The sequence below is a fragment of the Fundulus heteroclitus genome, chromosome 20, assembly GCF_011125445.2.
Source record: "Fundulus heteroclitus isolate FHET01 chromosome 20, MU-UCD_Fhet_4.1, whole genome shotgun sequence".
NCBI lineage: Eukaryota > Metazoa > Chordata > Actinopteri > Cyprinodontiformes > Fundulidae > Fundulus > Fundulus heteroclitus.
Window position 1 is genome coordinate 9,469,060 of NC_046380.1, and position 18,068 is coordinate 9,487,127.

Sequence of the window (18,068 nt, forward strand, 5' to 3'; positions counted from 1 at the left end):
GTAGCACTGTTGCCTTGCAGCAAGAAGGTCCTTAACTTATTTTATGTTTTCTCTTTTTTTCCAGATTTCCATGTTTTTGGATTTTTCATTTTTCACATTTTTTTAGCTCCTATAAGTCATAGTAAAGTGCCTTTATATACAGAAACATCTTAAGTCAACATAAAACATAACAATAAACATTGTTTGAAATACAAAGCTCCATAATAATTTAAAAATGTAAAGTAGTTTTATGTTGATTATAGACTGACAGGAAGTCAATATTGTTTTTTTTAATAAAATGTCCAAGATGTTGTAAAACTAGAAAAGAAAAACAATTAACTTTTAAAATTTGATTTAAAAAAATCATGTTCTACATTTATAAACTTTGTGCTAGATCATAATAAACCTAAAGGAAAACTAAGTTTAAATGGAGATGAATGTGAATTATACAATTTAAGGGTTATTCTCTTACCTGTAACTGTATCAGGAACCAGTGGGCCAGCTCTTACTCGTTTCCTCCGTTTCCCTCCTTTTTCCCCTCCTTCTCCTTCCTCTCCTTCCTCTCCTTCCTCTTCTCCTTCTCCTTCACCTCCCACACCTCTCTTTCCTCTTTCCCCTCCTTTTCCTTGTCCCTCAATGTCTTCGTCTGAATCCTCAAACGAATCGTCATCATATTCTTCATCAGAATATTCATCCAAATCTTCACCCTCAATGCCTCCAGTCCCAGCTCTAGTGCCACCTTTAACTCCTGCTAATGCTCCAGCAGCAGCTCCACCAGCACCATGGGCACCAGCAGCTGCTCCACCAGCACCATGGGCACCAGCAGCAGCTCCACCTGCACCATGGGCACCAGCAGCTGCTCCACCTGCAACTCCACCTGCAACTCCACCTGCAGCCCCACCTGCAACTCCACCTGCAGCTCCACCTGCAGCCCCACCTGCAGCTCCACCTGCAGCCCCACCTGCAGCCCCACCTGCAACCCCACCTGCAGCTCCACCTGCAACTCCACCTGCAGCCCCACCTGCAACTCCACCTGCAGCCCCACCTGCAGCCCCACCTGCAACTCCACCTGCAGCTCCACCTGCAGCTCCACCTGCAACTCCACCTGCAGCCCCACCTGCAGCCCCACCTGCAACCCCACCTGCAGCCCCACCTGCAGCTCCACCTGCAGCTCCACCTGCAGCTCCACCTGCAACTCCACCTGCCCCACCAGGACCAACCCCCAGAGCTCCTCCTGTGGCTCCACTGGCCCCATCTAAGGCGGATCCTGCTCCCGCAGCACCACTTCCTTTTTTCTTAGTTTTCCTAACAGCTCCATCTTTTCCAGCTGCTGCTCTCTTTGCCTTTGCTGCAGCTTTGGCCGCTGCCTTTGCTGCAGCTTTGGCCTCAGCCTCTTCCTCTTCCTTTGCCCGGGCAGCTGCATCTGCCACTTCCTTCTCCGCTTGAGTTTTTTTGGCAAGTTCTATTTTTTCTTCCAGTTCTTTCTGATATCTTTCTTGCTGTTCCTTTGCTATTTTCATCAGTTCGTCATCATTGCCAGCTCCAGCAATGGTGGTTTTGCGTGCTGCCTTTTTTGCCTTTTTGGCTGGATCTTTTTCCACTGTAAAAAATATGAAGAAAATAATAAACAATAGTCTGTTATCATGCCGTTTTATGAATTATCTTTAAACTCTGAGCAGCTTATTTAATTGGAAGCCTTCATTGTTTCTTGTCTTAACTCTTCAAAGCTGGGAAATGGACAGTAAAAGTTTTCTCACCTTCAACCACAAGCCAGGCATTGCAAGACTTGATTCCTGCCACAGCAGCATAGATACCACCATCCAAAGGCAGACAGTCCCGCACAATCAGCTTGTGGATGAGTTTATCTTCAGATACAATTATCTCATGCTTCTCATCATTTGTCAGAAGAGCGCTTTTGCCATACCATTTGATCTCATTCATTGGTGCAGTGAGGACACATTGAAAGAGAGCATCCTCTCGTTCTTCGGCTTTGACCTCTTGAATTTTGACAGCAAAGTCAACTTCAGGCACTGCAGAATTTAAAGAGGAAAAAAAAACACAAAAGAAGACAAATAGCTTTCATTACTTCTATACATTTTCATAAAGTCCTATTTGGTTCAGTCATTTATTGATGGACACTTTCTTTGTGTACATTTGATTACATTTCAAACATCCTTTTGATGTCAGTTAAATCCTTTAACTATTTCAAAAGCAAAATTATTTTATAGCAGTTTTTTTTTTTTTTTTTGTTTTTTTTTTTTGTTTTTTTGTTTTTTTTTACCGTTTCATAGAAGCTAAATCTGTCTTGGCCCAGGAAAGGGGGCATCCACCGAAATATTGCTACCAGCAACTTTATATCTTCTCTCAAGAGGTGATACACTTGACCTCGTCTTTCAGTTATTAACCCTATTTTTCTTCTTGAAAAAGCAATTAAAGGAGCTGTTGCTTCCTCTAAGTTGTGGTACTCTGCCTTTCATCCCATGGATTTTCCTACTTGTTAACAGCTTATCTGTTTGGCTGTTTCCCTCTTATCAGAAAGCGCAAAAGGAGCTATTACTGGCACTAACTATATTTTCTTTGACAAAGCAAGTCCACCTGCACCAGTTCCCTGTTTTTGTATGTCTGGTCTGTCTTCTCAATCTCTCAGTTGGTTGAAGCAGATGGGTAATCAGACAGAGCCAGGTGTGTTTTCCTTTCCACTGTCGTCATATGCATGATCCGTGTGAGGGAATGCTGAAAAGTTAAGTACTCAGCTGCTATCAATAGACCACTGTTGTCACATTTTCATACGGCAGGATAAAAATTTTCCTACCAGATTAGAACTTCTTACCAATCTGTTCTTACCCTGTATCTCAGAGAATAGAATTTAAAATACTTCTGTTAGTCTATAAATCCCTGAATGGTTTAGCACCTAAATGCATCACAGACTTGTTATCAGTGTATCAACCCTCCAGACCACTCAGGTCTTCTGCCTCTGCATTCCCAGAACCAGAACCAAACATGGAGAAGCAGCATTTAGTGCCTATGCTCCACTTATCTGGAACAAACTTCCAGAAAACTGTAAAAGTGCTGAAAGCCTGAATTTCTTGAAATCAAGATTAAAACACATTTGTTTAGGACTGCCTTCAACTGTTCTAGTTTTACTGAAACATCATTAGTTCAACTTCATAGTCCAACTGTTTTTAATATTTTCTTTTACTTTCTTTTCTCCTATGTTCTATTTTGTTTCTACATTTTATTCCTACTTTTTATTCTGTTTATTTTCCAAAATTTAATCATGTAAAGCACTTTGCATTGTCTCTGTACTGAAATGTGCTATACAAATAAGTTTGCCTTGCCTTACCTTTAAAATCTGTGGAAAATACATTGATTCCCTCAACATCCACTGAGTAGAGCCCAGCATCTTCTTTACTTAGGTTTTTAATTGTGAACACGTATTTTTTGCCAACTTGTCTTAAGTTGTGCTTAACTCCTTCACTCTCTTCCTTAGAGAATGGCACCATGACACCATTCTGCAAAGATTTTCAGACATATGATATATTTTTATGCTGATTGGAAAACTTCAATTCAACAAATTCTGAATAAAATCTGTGTGTATACCTCACCTTATACAGAAAGATTTTGCTGCCAGAATCTACGAGGTCCATATCCAACTCAATTGTTGCACAGTCATTGTCTTTGACTTCAACAGGTTTGAGTGTCCTAATATGTGAGATGAACTGTCGCAAAAACGAAAAGGTGAAAACTTATTAAAATGGTAAAAAAAAAAAAAATTCAAGAATATGTTTCGCTGTTGAAGAGCAACATATGTAATCAAATCAAGATGCTCCAGACATTGTACCTGTGCAATCTCCTCTTCTCGTTCTTTTTTCATTTCAGTGAGTTTCTTCAGCATGCCACGGAAGTCTGTTATGCCATAATCGGAACAGATTTTCTCGTAATCTTTCTTTTCTGCACTAAGCAGGATTTCCCAGACCTTTTCATGGTCATCCATGGCCTTCTCCTCACGTGTTCCATCTGGATTACTGCAGAGTGAGACATTTTTTTATTTATTTTTTATTTATTTATTGTGAAGCTCCACTAAAACGTTTAATCTTATGCTAGAAAAGAAACTCTTGAAAAGGCTGCCTTAAATGATATGTTTTACTTACCGTTTTTTAAGTTTTTTTCTGAGCTCTGTTGCATCTAAGAAAACATGACAAAAAAAAAAACTGCTTAGTATATTCGCAGTTCCAGTTAAAAATTTGCTTTATCGCACTGACTGTAGATATGGGACAGTTTTGTAAACAGAATCTGGGTGGATTATAAAATGGTGTCTTACCAAAATTTTATAATGACGATAAAGATTCCTGAAGAAATATTTTCTTGTCACTATTTCCTAAGTTATCGCACATTTGCCTGGAAGAATTGCATGTTCTCCTGACTTTACCATTCTAAACAGTTGCTAACAGAAATCTGTTTGCCAGTACTTATATTTAAATATACTACAAGAAAGCTAAGAGTCATAGATTACTTTTTAGAAGTTCCTAGATTAAGTAAAAAGTACAAAATTGTTCAGTCACATTACTTTTATAGGATTTGTAATAGGAGCCAGAACGTGCGGCCCTAGTGTTACAAAAACAATAGAAAACACATACATTATCTCTAAATGTGGGAATATTTTCCTCACGGAATAAAATTAGTGAAATCAAATGGTTGATTTGATTAAAAACCAAAAATCTGTTTTTTATAAAATATTTATTGATTGTAAGACTTTTACACATCTTTATTAGGGATGCCAAAATTCTAGAATGTGATGAATATGTATATCCGTACACTAACAAGAACAAATAAAGTACCAGTATGATTTCATAATGTCAAAATGTAGGTCTCTATTTGATACTGTACCTTCTGTTTGTACCTTCTGAAGCTCCCTTGCTTTGGAAAATCCAACTGTGAACAATGATACAAAACTTGTAATTTTGCTTCCCAATGTGTCAACATTTGTATACATATTTATGTGTGTGTATACGTATGTGTGTGTGTGTGTCAGACTGAAAGACTCCAGTCTAACACAGTGAATAATCAATCATACCCTCAATAACGTTCAGAACAACAGTGCAAACCGCTCTCCCATATTCATTAGTTGCAAAACACTTGTAGGTGTCAGCATCCTCCGGAGCTACCTTAGGGAACTAACAGAGGGAAATGAAGGGTCTGACACATTACTTATTTATAGTTTATATTGTCAATAACTCATTATTGCATTTTAATGTTTTAGATTTATTTCAGATGACTGTAATTTGCCGGTTATGTTGTTTTCTAAACTTACCTCAAGGGTATGTTCATTGGATGCCTCATCGTATTTTTGCTGGCACACATCAGGGTGAAAAACGAGTTCTCCTTTCGCTCTTCCCCATGTTACAGTAGGTGTTGGATCACCCACCACAATGGCTTTAAAGAATGCAAATTTGCCTGTAACCACAAAGTCTTCATTAACAACAAATAAGTTTAGCGCTTCTTTGTGTTTCATTTTGTATTTAGATGAAAAATGAAAAGAAACAAAAAAAAACTAACTTCAGAATAAGCTGAGCAGCAACTAAAGGTAAAACTGGACTTTTGCTTATTAAAGTGGCTAAATATATCTATTAATCATTTGGATTGTTTTTTTTTTTTTTTTACTTTTTAGGATTCAATTTTAGTCATTCTGTCAGTTTGGTCTGGCAGATAGTAGATCCTGGTCTCTAACAACAATAGTTGTATCTATACGTAAGTGCAAGTTACGTGTAGATACGCGAGTTGATTTTTTTTTTTTAAATACGATTGTAAAGCACATTATGCCTGTCACTTGATTATATTTCAATTGCAGTTTCTTGTTTAATAGGACTGCTGGCTGTTATGTTTAAGACTCTAAAGCACCAAAGTGTGGGTGTCTAGCAAAATGTCCAACATGTAATAAAATTAAATGTCTAACGTTAAATAAATTAAAACGAATTTGCAATAAAATTAAAATTTTGCATAAAGTTAAATAAAAATCCCAGCTTTTAAGAATGAAACAGTCAGTAATGCAGATTGTTTTTAATTGCCTTTAACAATATTGATTGTGAAATTTAAAAAAAAATATTTATTTGAATTATGAAAAGAGAAAGACAACATGAAAATATCGTTTAGTTTTTTTAGACAATGTTAGAAACAACTGAGATTTTTTTTATTATTATTGTAGTCAGAAAACATCTGTTTTAACTACAAAAATCTGGTGCTTTTAGCCTAAGAGCCTTTCTGTTGAAATACAGATGAGAGAAGAAAAAAAACATCCTGGAAGGATCAAAAAACATCCTGGAAGGATCAAACAGCTTGTTATTCTGTTATATTTAGCGGAGCTCGTCTGTGTGAGCAGTCGGTTTGAACAACAGGAAACAAACTTTGAAAGCTTTAAAAAAGAAATCACATCCACTTTTGCCTGAGTCATACCCCTTGGCAAGGTGCAACCTTCCCATAGGGAAGCTGAGCTTTTGTAGTTTCCGTTTGATTTTTTATTTCTGACAGTGCAAATAATGTTTTGGGGAAAAAAAACATTTTACTTTGCCACAACTTATTCTGCTTCATTCTATTGTGATATAATGAAGAGCAGTGCTTTAAATAAAACATGAATATGAATAAGTTACTCTGGTGGGTTTGTCAAGGTTTTGACCGCAAACACTGCCCTAAAGACATATGGAAAACTGAAAGAGAACAGTAAAATATAAACACTGAGAATACAAGATACTTAAATATTGGATGGTGAAAATCATACATTGGGAAAATTATTGTTAAATATTGCAATTATATCAAATTTAATAAATCAGCATTTCTCTCGCTACCTTCTTTCTTCCTTGTCATGCTTTTTTTTTTTACAATATAATGCTTTTTTAAGTGTAAAAAATGTAATTGTTATAATTTTGATCATTACGAGAGAGGATCTATGGAATCCGCCAAACAGGCAGTATATAGTATTTGCAAACTTTAAATTCCTGAAACTTGGGATATAATAACCATTACTTTATTACAAGCAGCCCTTTTTAATATTCGCACTGCACAAATAGATATTGCAATGACAAAATACTTACAATATATTACTTTGTGGTGTTTTGGAGTACTTTATCCTTGCTTAGAGTATTGATTTTCTAGCTGTGCCTTGTGGTGGGAATGCAGTTCATTGGACAAAAGGCTGTGCAAAATCCCCTCGAAGGTGCAAGTATTCTAAGTTGTCTGATATGGGTAAATTTGGTTCTTAAACCTAAACTAACCCAAATTCAAGGTTTTGAGCTCTTGTTATCTGTCCTCAACCATTTTGCCCCTTTCCAGGTAATTATTGTGATAAAGAACACACCATATCTGTAGAACATCTTACCCTCCTGAATAGTAAGGGCTATGGGTTTTCGGGTGAAATCTGGAGTTGTTTTTCCTTCTGGGAGTTCCTCCAGAAACTGGGTAATCATGACACCAGGCACTTTTGATTTCTTCTTGATGCCTAAATTAATCAAAGAGGATTAGCGTTAGATACACTCACTATTTCTAAGATGCCTGTTAAAGCTCATAAACAGGTTGTAGCAAAACCAAGTGTAAGCGCACAGTTAAACGTAAGCAGAAATTAATTCAAATATGATTGCTTTAATCATGGCAGATATTATGCATTGTTTTTTTTTTTTATCCATTCAGGGACATACCTTTTAAAAAAGCAATTGGACTACCTTCACATTTATTTTATATTGAAAGCAAACAACAGTTAACAATAGGATATACGTTTGTCTTTGTAAGGCCCACTCACACCAGGTTATGACCGCTGTGTGGTCTCAAAGACCTGCACGAGAGTTCAAACATGACTGCATTGCGGATTATTTGGAAAACCTTTTAGTTTAAAGTTAGTCATACCTCTGTTTTTTTTTTCCTTGTCCTGGACTCATTTTATTTTCTCTTCTGCTTTGCTGGTCATCCTACCAAAGTAGCAATTCCTTGAGATGCACATCTTCAGAAAGAATTGTCTTTGAATAGTTCCTAAACGTCCACTTTCCCTTTATACGTGCACTGTCTGCTTCAGCCTTACTTTGAGGGATGAAACATGTATTGTTTTCAGCGTCCTAAAAGCATGGGAGGATACAGCAGTTTATACAGACTGCTGTGCACCATTCCACCTGGAGCACAAATAGTAATCTCCATGAGGGACACCTTGAGGGCGCAGCCAGACGAACCATGTCCACAAAATCTTAAATACTATTTTACTAATCATGGTGGACCAATCAAGCGAAGCGGCTAAAGCCTAGGTTGAGTCCTTAGACAGTATTGTGAAATTATACTGTACAGTATACCATTCAGTGTACACACTGTACATTTTAAATTTAAAGTACAGCCTGAAAAATCCAAGTCTTCCCTCAATCTCCCAATAATTAACACAGCCTGGGGTAGATTTGTAGGGGTATGATATATTCCCTAACTGTGTGCCCTTCTGCAGAGGGATAAACGTAACTCTGAATACAGTGTTCTAGCATCGACATAATAATGTCCTTTTGGCTAAAGAAGTGGCATGATGCACTGTACATGGCAGCCACAGTGCCATGACATGAGTGCTATAGTAGCCTTCATACGGGGTCTGCGTGGGTAGTGCAGCTTCTTATTGTCTGTGGAACAAGCCTCACAGGTGTGTCCGCTCCACATAATGAATATATTGCTACTGCTGCCACTACATTCTCCCATGCCTCCCCAAGGACTTACAATATGCTGGCATTACAATATACTGTACCTTTGGCACAATTCCCCCACAAAACTTGTGTCGAAGTTCAAAACAGTCAGGGAACCCTCATGCCCTATAATGCATGAAGGAAAGTTCACTGCGCTCTTAATATTCAACAGCAGAACTCCCTGGACCCTGCACGTTTTCTTTTTTATGCTAGTGTGTAGTCTTAATCTGGTGTGAAGGGGACCTTAATATCAGACATACATGTTTATCTGAAGAGAAAGTATGATCCTTATGGGAAAATGCCACTATAGCAGATCACACTGTGCCCCAGACATGTTATTTTAAAACCCCACAAAAGACCGTTTTTACACTATTTTGCTTTGTAGTAATACCATGGTACTAAGCTAACCAATACTTCTCTCTCAGCCAGCTCCAATATGAAGTGAATGGATGTTGTTTGACCCAGTATATTTTTTTTAGCTTGCAGTCGTAGTTTTCATCAACCTTACAGCTCTTTTCATGAGAATAAAATATAATACAGTTCTGTTTGTTTTTATATAACGGCAATTTACAGCACATGTCATTTCAAGGCACTTTATGAAGTCAGTTCAATTAAATCATACAGACAGACTGGTTTATAAAAAAAATATATCTAAGGAAACCCAGCAGATTGCATTGAGTCAATGACTTGCAGCGTTCACTCCTCCTGGATGAGCATGTAGCGAGAGTGGACAGTCGCTTTCATTGTGTCATTGACCTTGCAGCAATCCCTCATGCCGGGGATGCACGTAGCGACAGTGGAGAGGAAAACTCCCTTTTAACTGAACCTCCAGCAGAACCAGGCTGAATGTAACCAGCCATCTGCTACGACCTACTGGGGGTATGAGAAGACAGAGTATACGTACAAAAAAGGTAACAGAAGCACTAATAAATAATTACAATAGTCCGGCCTTTAAATAACAAATGCATGGACCCGTTTTTCAACATCACTCCTGGACAGGATCTTTATAATTGTGGCAATATTCTGGAGGTGAAAGAAGGAAACTCTAGAAACCTGTTTAATATGAGATTTAAATATCATTTGCTGGTCAAAAATCACACCAAAGTTATTTACCTCCTTACCTGAGGGCTGTTTAATGCCAACTAGATTAAGTAATTGACTAAGCAGTTTCTTTTTTGTCATGTCTGAATTTGAAAGCAGAACATTAAATGTCCCCCAGTTTTTCATGTATTCAAGAAATGCCTGCAGTCTGTTCAGATTCATCAGGATTTATGATTTTAACTTGTGATTTTTATTTGTAATAGAATCAATTGTATTCATAAAGAAGTCATTGCTGCTGAGAGCTAAGGGAGAGGATGGCTCAACAGACCTGTTAGTCTGTGTAAATATGGTAAATGTACTAACAAAAAACCTTAGGATGATTCTTATTCTCCACTAATAATGATAAAAAATATGCCCTTTCTGTGGTTTTCTGTGATACTGAGAACATTATAAATAAAATACGTTCTTTAAAATTGTATACACCATTATTTGATAATGAGCTACAATAAGTATATTTTCTTTCAGAGTAGGATAACTGTTTTATTAAACAAAACGTTTAGAAAGGGCAGCGTTATGAGGAAATATTTCTTAACAATCAACGCCATATGTCAGGACAAGGTCAAAGTATGAATACGAAAGTCAGTAGGTGAGCGGATATTTTGAACAAAGCCTGTTGAGTCTAAGATGGCCTTAACGACTACATTTAGGCAATCACTTTCAGGGTTGAATGAATGTTAAACCCCCCCCCCCCCTATAATGAGCTTAATTAACACTAAATCAGATAAGAGCTGATCTAGAAACAGAGAGTAAGGGCCTGGTCGACAATGTAAAGCATCAGACTGTAGTGGTTTTAATGCTTTGCAATTTGGATGAGGGGAACGTAGGGTTAACTGTTCAAAGGAATTGTAGCTATTAATGGACTAATTAATAAATCAGACTAAAAGATGGTTGCTACTCTACCTTCTCACCCAGTATTTTAGAGAATGGGGAAATTTAAATAATTAGGAGTTGACTCATTTATACTAACATAATTTTCTTGCTGCAGCCAGGTTTCTGTTCATTCTTAGTCATAATTCTAATGACTCATAATATTTTTATGAGATTTTGCTTCTTTTATATTGGTTTTTAATCTATTTGATTTGGGCCTCGGGCATGCCACTGTCTAAACGGGGTAATGGGTGGGTAGCAGTACAGAAGCTGCAGAGATGTGTGCTAAACTATGGCTGCTTTCTGGTCTGGACCCTGGGTTGTCAGGAGAACTAATAAACGCCGCTTGGTTATTTTTCCATCACTACCTGCTTTGCTTTGTTCTATATTCACTTTTCCCTGACCCTTCCCAACACGTGTAACATAGAGGAGAGTTAATGGAAAATGCTTCCTGCGAACGAGCAAGACAGACTATTTAATGTTTCTTTTTTTTCTTCTTCTTTTACAGGAATACAATCTATATTCACAGTTGGGTTAAAATAGAGGGAATTTTTACATTCTGGTACATAATCCTGAAACTGCAAAGATGATGAGTAAATGTGCTTTCAATATTGTCCCGGGCAGCTGAATTTTTGGATGTGATATTTAGACGTGTGGAAAGTGCCTTTGAAATGCAACATTGCCATGAAATGCTTTGCTTTGATGTAGCTCAAATCCTGAGCTGTATAGATTACAATAAATTATTGGAATCCAAGGTTGTGGTTCTGTGCCAAGATCCCATAGTTTCAAGACCTGACAAACCGTCAGCAACTTCATTGAATGCTGGACACCATTCTAGTTAACTAGTTTTATTAATGTATCCATCCAATAAAAGAAATACGTTTTAAGGCTAAAGTTGAACATTCCCAGTTTGGGATCGCAACTAATTAAAGGCCAACATGTCTGTATATAAATATCGATCATAATTTAAGTTTAGATTGCATAAATGTAGAATTAATCTCATGTGTCAGTAAAAAATAAAGAGCATTTTTCATAAATCCTTGGTGATTCATGACACAGAATGAAAAGTCATAATTCTGGGAATGGACTAGTGTGACCCACACATTTCATGAACTCTAAAACTTATGCATGTCTGTAATTTATGTTGGTCCTGAAAAAGCAATGTTTTTATTTAAGAATTTTAAAGGGATTTTAGATTAAAGATGTGTAAGCTTGCTGTAAAGGGCAGCAAGTGTTTTATGTAGTCCTTATGTAGAAACAAATTTAGTTGAAAATAATGTTACTGTCCTCTAAACAGCAAAGAGCCAAATGTTTAATAAGAGCTAATGTCTTAGTCTAGTTTGTCCGTCACTGAGGTGCTGCTTCAGGGAGACTTATTAAAAACATGTAGATTCTTAATGCTGAGTTAAAAAAAAACTTAAACACTGGGTTTTTGCTCTGCCCCTGCTCTTGCATCTTTTGTCTTCCAAGTTTTCTATGTTACCTGGTTACAGAAAAGTGGTTATCAAGATGTGTCGCATTTTAAAAACATCACATGTTTAAACCCCAGAAGGAAGTTCTGATAAAATGTAAAAAACAAAGATAAGATATTCCTCATTTTAACTTCTTACCATTGGCTCTGAGTTACATCCAGGATATAAATAAATGCCATTTGTGTATAAAAATCCTTAAATAATCAAGCTGCATTGTATATCATTCATCTGATTGGTCCATATGTTCCAAATGGAGCACTTTGCTGCCTGACTGCAGGTTTACTGGTGGCGTCTAAACTTTCAGAATATCAGATGGAAGGCTTATCTTTTAGTTATCAAGCTTCTCTCTGTGAGGCAGACAGCCTTTCCCAGTATTAGTACAAGCTACAAAGCATTACTTTTTGATAAAGCTTTATACGTATGTTCTCTTCATGGACATTACAACAGGCATGGCATCTTTTTTAGCTGTGACACCTTCCTGCAGTGGTTTACCAGTTCAACAATTTTTGCCAAATATTTTCTCTTCCCTTTCTATAGATTATGCACTTGACACTTTTTTTCTCAATGTTTAACCCTCTTTAAAACAGCAATTGTGAGAGCTACATACATGTTCAGGAGGGGGGATTGCTGGAAAGTCAGAGACTCGATCCAGTCGTATGGGTTTCCTGGTACACAAATTTATTTTGCCAATTGAAATAAACTGAATTTTACAGCATTTTTATGACTAGGATCAAATTAAAATGTATCTAATGTATTTGAAGTCTGTATGTACAATTTAATTGAGTTGACTATTTTTCTTTGTATCTCTTTTTTACACTATATATTGGATTTGTTATTTTATTTTTATTTTTTTGTAAAGTACCTTGAGATGATGTTTGGGGGCTAAATTATTAAACTGAATTATTACTTTTTTTAAATTATGTGATATGTTTAAACTCCTTTTTAATCTAATCACACACAAAAGCACAGAGTGCTCCCCCTTTCCTATCTGTTGCTACAAGCTTTTAGCTTATGATTTGTGAATTTACCTTAATATTTCCCCATTGTTAAATAAAGATAACGTTAGCTGTTTGTTTTTCCATAGAAGAAAATCAAAAACTTAGAGGGGCTCAACACAAATGAAAACCACATCACAAATTGACCCTATTGTTTTTTGGCCTGTCATAAATCCAAATAACATTCATTGAAGGCTGTAACATGAAATAATATGAAAAGATAAACTATTTTACAAGGTATTATAAATGAGGCTTCAGAGCTTGTGTGTGTGTGTGTGTGTGTGTATATATATATATATATATATATATATATATATATATATATATATATATATATATATATAGAGAGAGAGAGAGAGAGAGAGAGAGAGAGAGAGAGAGAGAGAGATTACTGTTCTTTCAGCTTTTTTTATTCATAAACCCTCAATGTATGAAGATGACTGCATCAGGTAACTATTTGACAGCTACATGTCAGAGAGCACGAACACGTCAGATGATTGGGAAGTTGATATTTAAATATTTTTTTGGTATTTTTCTCTAAGTAACAGCCATCATATGGTTAACTTTGCTTATATCAAATTTAACGTGGGTGAACTTTGCTGATAAAAATTCAAAATTTAGATCTATCATTATTGTCAGTTTAAATGGAATAACAATGGCTTATTGGATCCGTTATTTTTCTGCAAAGTAAGTCCATGTATTGAGATCGAGCTGTGACCACATCTTTCACAGGGCTGATCTGGATTCAAACATGTCGACATAATAAAAGTGGCATTTTCCCATTGACTCACAAGCTATGGTAGAGACATGACAATCATTCACAGCGCCCTCTTGCAACAGCATGTCGCAAGTTTTCACACAGTATGGAGGTTGATGGAAAAAGTCACAATGAAATGCATCCATTGTGCCACAGAAAGGTGTGCCATCCATTGTTGGAAAACACCTTTCAAGGATGGTGAAGGTGACAATGAGGATGATGAAGATGTCATTGTTCATGCAACTAAGCCGAACATGGCATCATGCATGCGGAACATGAATCATTTGGAATTTGATTTCCTTTTTTTTTTTTTTTCTTGCGTACCTTTGTCGTCCTGGTGAACTCCCTCAGAACCGTCGATTTAACACGCAACATGACAGAAGGAGAGGGCACAGGACAGGTAAATATAAATCCTGACAGAAGCACCATGGCAGGTTGGAACTTTGACAGGATTGTGGGACACGTAAGAAACACAAGAGACCACAGAATATACAATCTATAACCCAAGACCGGGGCAGACAAACACAACACAGAATACCCGCAGACCAAAATATGCAGAGACTGACAACACAACAGAAACCGTTAGTGACAGATGAAAGGTAATACAGCGTGTTAGCGGGTGGCGTTTCCCGCAGCGTGGAAACAAACAGTTGTGCCGTGCAACTGTTGATCTGACTCAACACGAAGCTCGCTTACATAGTTTCACATGGCAGACTTCTCAGCGCGATTCCTGCGTGGTGCTTGACATAAATTCAGGTAATACTTGGAAAAAAGAAGCTGTAAGAAAATTAATTTTATAAAGATATTGTTTCATTTCTGTGCATATTTGAAAGGGTCCCTAGTGTGGTGCATTGACTCCCATGTGGCCATCAGGTCCCGTGTTGTACCTTCAGGAATCCTTTGTTTTCACATTTCATCAGGAACAAAGTTTTTTTTAATAGATTTTTCTTTGGTGATAACAGCTTGCTTCCATTTCATCTTCTTGGACACTTTGGTGGTTTCTGTTCTCTGGGGAAGAGAAGCATCCTCACTGGTGTAACTTGATAGTTGCTTCTTTGGGAAATTGGCGTCGAACGGTGTCATCCCCGTTTCTGTCCGTATGAAAAGGTCTTCTTTGACAAGCTTTCTTAGCGTTAAAGATAAACGAGCACACAAGTTGCCATTGATACTCGGGGTGCCTCCACTTGTTGCTCTGTGTTTTTATCTCAGCAGATCAGCTTTCCGCAGCATTAACCAAAAATGTTGTGTTCCTCTTAAGATTACGCAACACTGACACACTGTCTTCTTTGTTGCTGCTGTTTTGTTGTGCCTTTTCCATATGTTGTACAATTTTTTTTTTTATGCCTGGTTGTAACCTTTAATGAATCTATACATTTTCCTTGAAACGTGTAGCTGAGTTGAATCTTGTTGATCACCATCTCTGGGACAAAAGAAAATACAGGGGAGAGGCAGCTGGAATACCAACCTTTGCCCGGCTTCTGCACTTACCCGCCTGCCCAGCGGCAGTTTCGTCCGCCACCTTTGTCTTCTTCCACATCTTTAGTTCTCCTTGAGATCAGCAGAATCAGAAGGGGGCTCTGAACAAAAGACAGAGAGATAAAACACAAAAATCCTTAGCGCCTCATACATTTGTGTATTCTCTTTAGATGTTGAGGAGATGGCCTTATCTTTGAGATGGCTTATATTTTATTATTGATGATTCGCTCTCAAAATATAGGCACATACAAGTAAAAGATTCTCACAGAAATAGCAACCATTTTCTGAGATTTTTTTTTTTTTTAATTTAATGCTCAGAAAGCTTTTTGGTCACACCACTCCTCCACACTGGGTGCAGTTACCGAAACCCGTCAGTTAGAGGCAGCAGCCGGTGCTATTTACAGTAACCGTTGGTCATAACATGCTTTGAATTCCTTTTTCATGATGTCTTCGTAGGCAGCTGTAAATTAAGCCCAGATCTCAGAGAAGCCTTAAAAAAAAATACAGCAAGAAGAATTAAGCTTTGCTTTCAAATACGACACAAAGTGGCATTGTCTGGGCGACCGTTATATCTAAAGCTTGGTGTGAAAAATGTACAGCAGAAGATAAAAAAGCATGCCGAGAAGGCGGACGAAAATAACATTTGCAGGTACCGTGCCTCGGGAGCTTTGCAGAACCTTGTAGAGGTATTTGAACTGAAGCAACATTGTGTTCTTTGTCTTTATGCAAACCCCAAACTGACTGCAAGGGTCATACTTTCCATCACAGGAATCTATAGCATCTATTACACAGACCCTACACTATTCCATATATTCCTTCTTGAGGGGGCTTTTGCCTCTTCCATGGCAAGAACATCGAGAGGGACTTCAAAGGGCAAAACTGCGGACTTTTGACGACAATGATTTTTTTTTTCTTATAAGTTGGATATTAGATATTCACGCTGTGCTGAGTCTGCTCTACCCTGCTCTGCTTTCTCCACTGCTGAGTACAGGGAGCTGGTGGACTGCTTTGTGGCATCAGGGGGAAGCAATCATCTCATTCTGAATGTGGATAAAACAAAGGAGAGGATTGTAGGTTCAGCTCTATCACCATCCTGGGAGAAGTGGAGGCGGTGGTGGAGTATAAATCCCTCTGTGTTCACCTGGACAACAAACTGGACTGGAGACGCAACTGGGAAGCTGTCCACAAGAAGGTAAAGAGCACACTGTAATTCCTGAGGAAGCTTAGGTCCTTCAGTGTAGCAAGATGCTGCAGATCTTCTATAAGTCTGTGGTGGAGAGTGTGAGGTCCTCTGCCATCATTTGTTGGGGAAGCTGCATCAGAACAATTCACCTAAAGAAGCTAAATGAGCTTTTGAAGTAGGCAAGCTCTGTTCTGGGTACTCCTCTGGAACCTCTGCAGATTATTTTACAAAGAAGTATTCTTCATAAAATAAAGAATATTAGAGACAACCCCGAGCTTCCTCTTCATCAGTCTGTCGTTCAACAGCAGTGTCTTCAGTCAGAGGCTTCTTCAGATGTGCTGTAAGACAGACCGCTACAGAAGATTCTTCCTGCTTCCGTATCTACAATAACTCGTTGAAGAAACCCCAAAACATGAGTTGCAACAGCATTTAATCTCCCTTTGGGACTAATAAAGTATATTTGAACTGAATCTAATTGAATTGAAATTATGTTTTTCAATGTTCTCCTGTTATTTCTTCCCTGTTTATTTTTGCACAGTCGTTTAAATGAAAAATGTATCGGGACACATGAACATGCAACAAACATGTGTAAGCAACTCATCGGGGTCTTGGTCAATGTCATGTAACCATTAGGCTACTTTGTGACCAAACTGTGGGAAAACTGGTTCATTGGTTGTTGTTTTTTCTCTCCCTGTTGTTGTGGTTGTTTTATGATGGCCTGACAAACGCTCCATGCTGTTTTTCCCGTGTCGCTCTCAAGGACAGCCCTTTTGGATAGATGAACAAATGATAGAGAGTGGTTGTGTTTACTCTACATTTTTAGATAATCTTTTTTATGCTCCTCTCTGTAACTGAGCAAATTAAAGGTAAAATCCACTCTTGTTTATCACAACTGCAGAGTACACACTTAAGACCAAATGTTGGAACATTGTTGCATTTAATAAGACTATAATTATCAAATATAATTATACCGTTCCCAATAATTTGTGGAAATATTTTTGTTTCCCTTATAGGAATTACGCAGCTGTTGCTGACCAGCTATTTGTTTATTTCCCCTGGCATTTGACAATTTTTCTTTTTCAGTGAGCTCCAAAGGCCTCCTGACCATCACCCTAATCTCTGGCACCCTGCAATGATTATATTTCAGGTTTAAATCAGTACGCTGGTTCATTATTTTAAAATAAAAATGTAACATTGTGTTGCTGTTTAGTGACAGTTTAACCACAATTTTAAACCCTACCATCTCATTATGTGTCATCTGTGATTCTCCTGAACCCTAAAAAAATAATAAATAATTGTATCCCTTGTTCATTGGCTGTTTGTGTGTCAGTACCTCATTATGTGTAATGTGAACTGCAGTGGCCAAAGAGAAATTTTGCTGCGGTAACATGTGGTGGCAATAAAATATTCTTGATACTTATTTATTTATTTTTTGGGATAACTTATACATTATGCAGATCTCCATTGCTTTTTCACTGGTATGTATGCTAAATTACATTTTTAAAACCAAACTGAAATAAATGACAATTGCACAATTCTTTTTAC

General features: G+C 37.5%; 1 protein-coding gene across 7 annotated transcripts in view; it reads right to left on the minus strand.

Annotated features, from left to right (window-relative positions):
* igfn1.1 (immunoglobulin like and fibronectin type III domain containing 1, tandem duplicate 1) overlaps positions 1-18,068 on the minus strand; it is a 34,466-nt gene that overhangs the window by 13,047 nt on the left and 3,351 nt on the right. For 2 of the 7 annotated variants that reach the window (XM_036151273.1, XM_036151279.1), the window contains exons 2-13: positions 15,353-15,441; positions 7,349-7,468; positions 5,291-5,433; positions 5,054-5,153; positions 4,867-4,911; positions 4,131-4,164; positions 3,821-4,004; positions 3,585-3,698; positions 3,323-3,491; positions 1,737-2,009; positions 1,145-1,579; positions 452-1,108 (exon numbers count right to left, since the gene is read on the minus strand). In XM_036151273.1, coding sequence (XP_036007166.1) covers positions 452-1,108; positions 1,145-1,579; positions 1,737-2,009; positions 3,323-3,491; positions 3,585-3,698; positions 3,821-4,004; positions 4,131-4,164; positions 4,867-4,911; positions 5,054-5,153; positions 5,291-5,433; positions 7,349-7,468; positions 15,353-15,401 — 2,323 coding nt within the window. In that variant the 5' untranslated portion in view covers positions 15,402-15,441. The remainder of the gene's footprint in view (positions 1-451; positions 1,109-1,144; positions 1,580-1,736; positions 2,010-3,322; positions 3,492-3,584; positions 3,699-3,820; positions 4,005-4,130; positions 4,165-4,866; positions 4,912-5,053; positions 5,154-5,290; positions 5,434-7,348; positions 7,469-15,352; positions 15,442-18,068) is intronic. The other 5 variants (XM_036151278.1, XM_036151277.1, XM_036151276.1 and 2 more) reach the window with 5 other exon arrangements.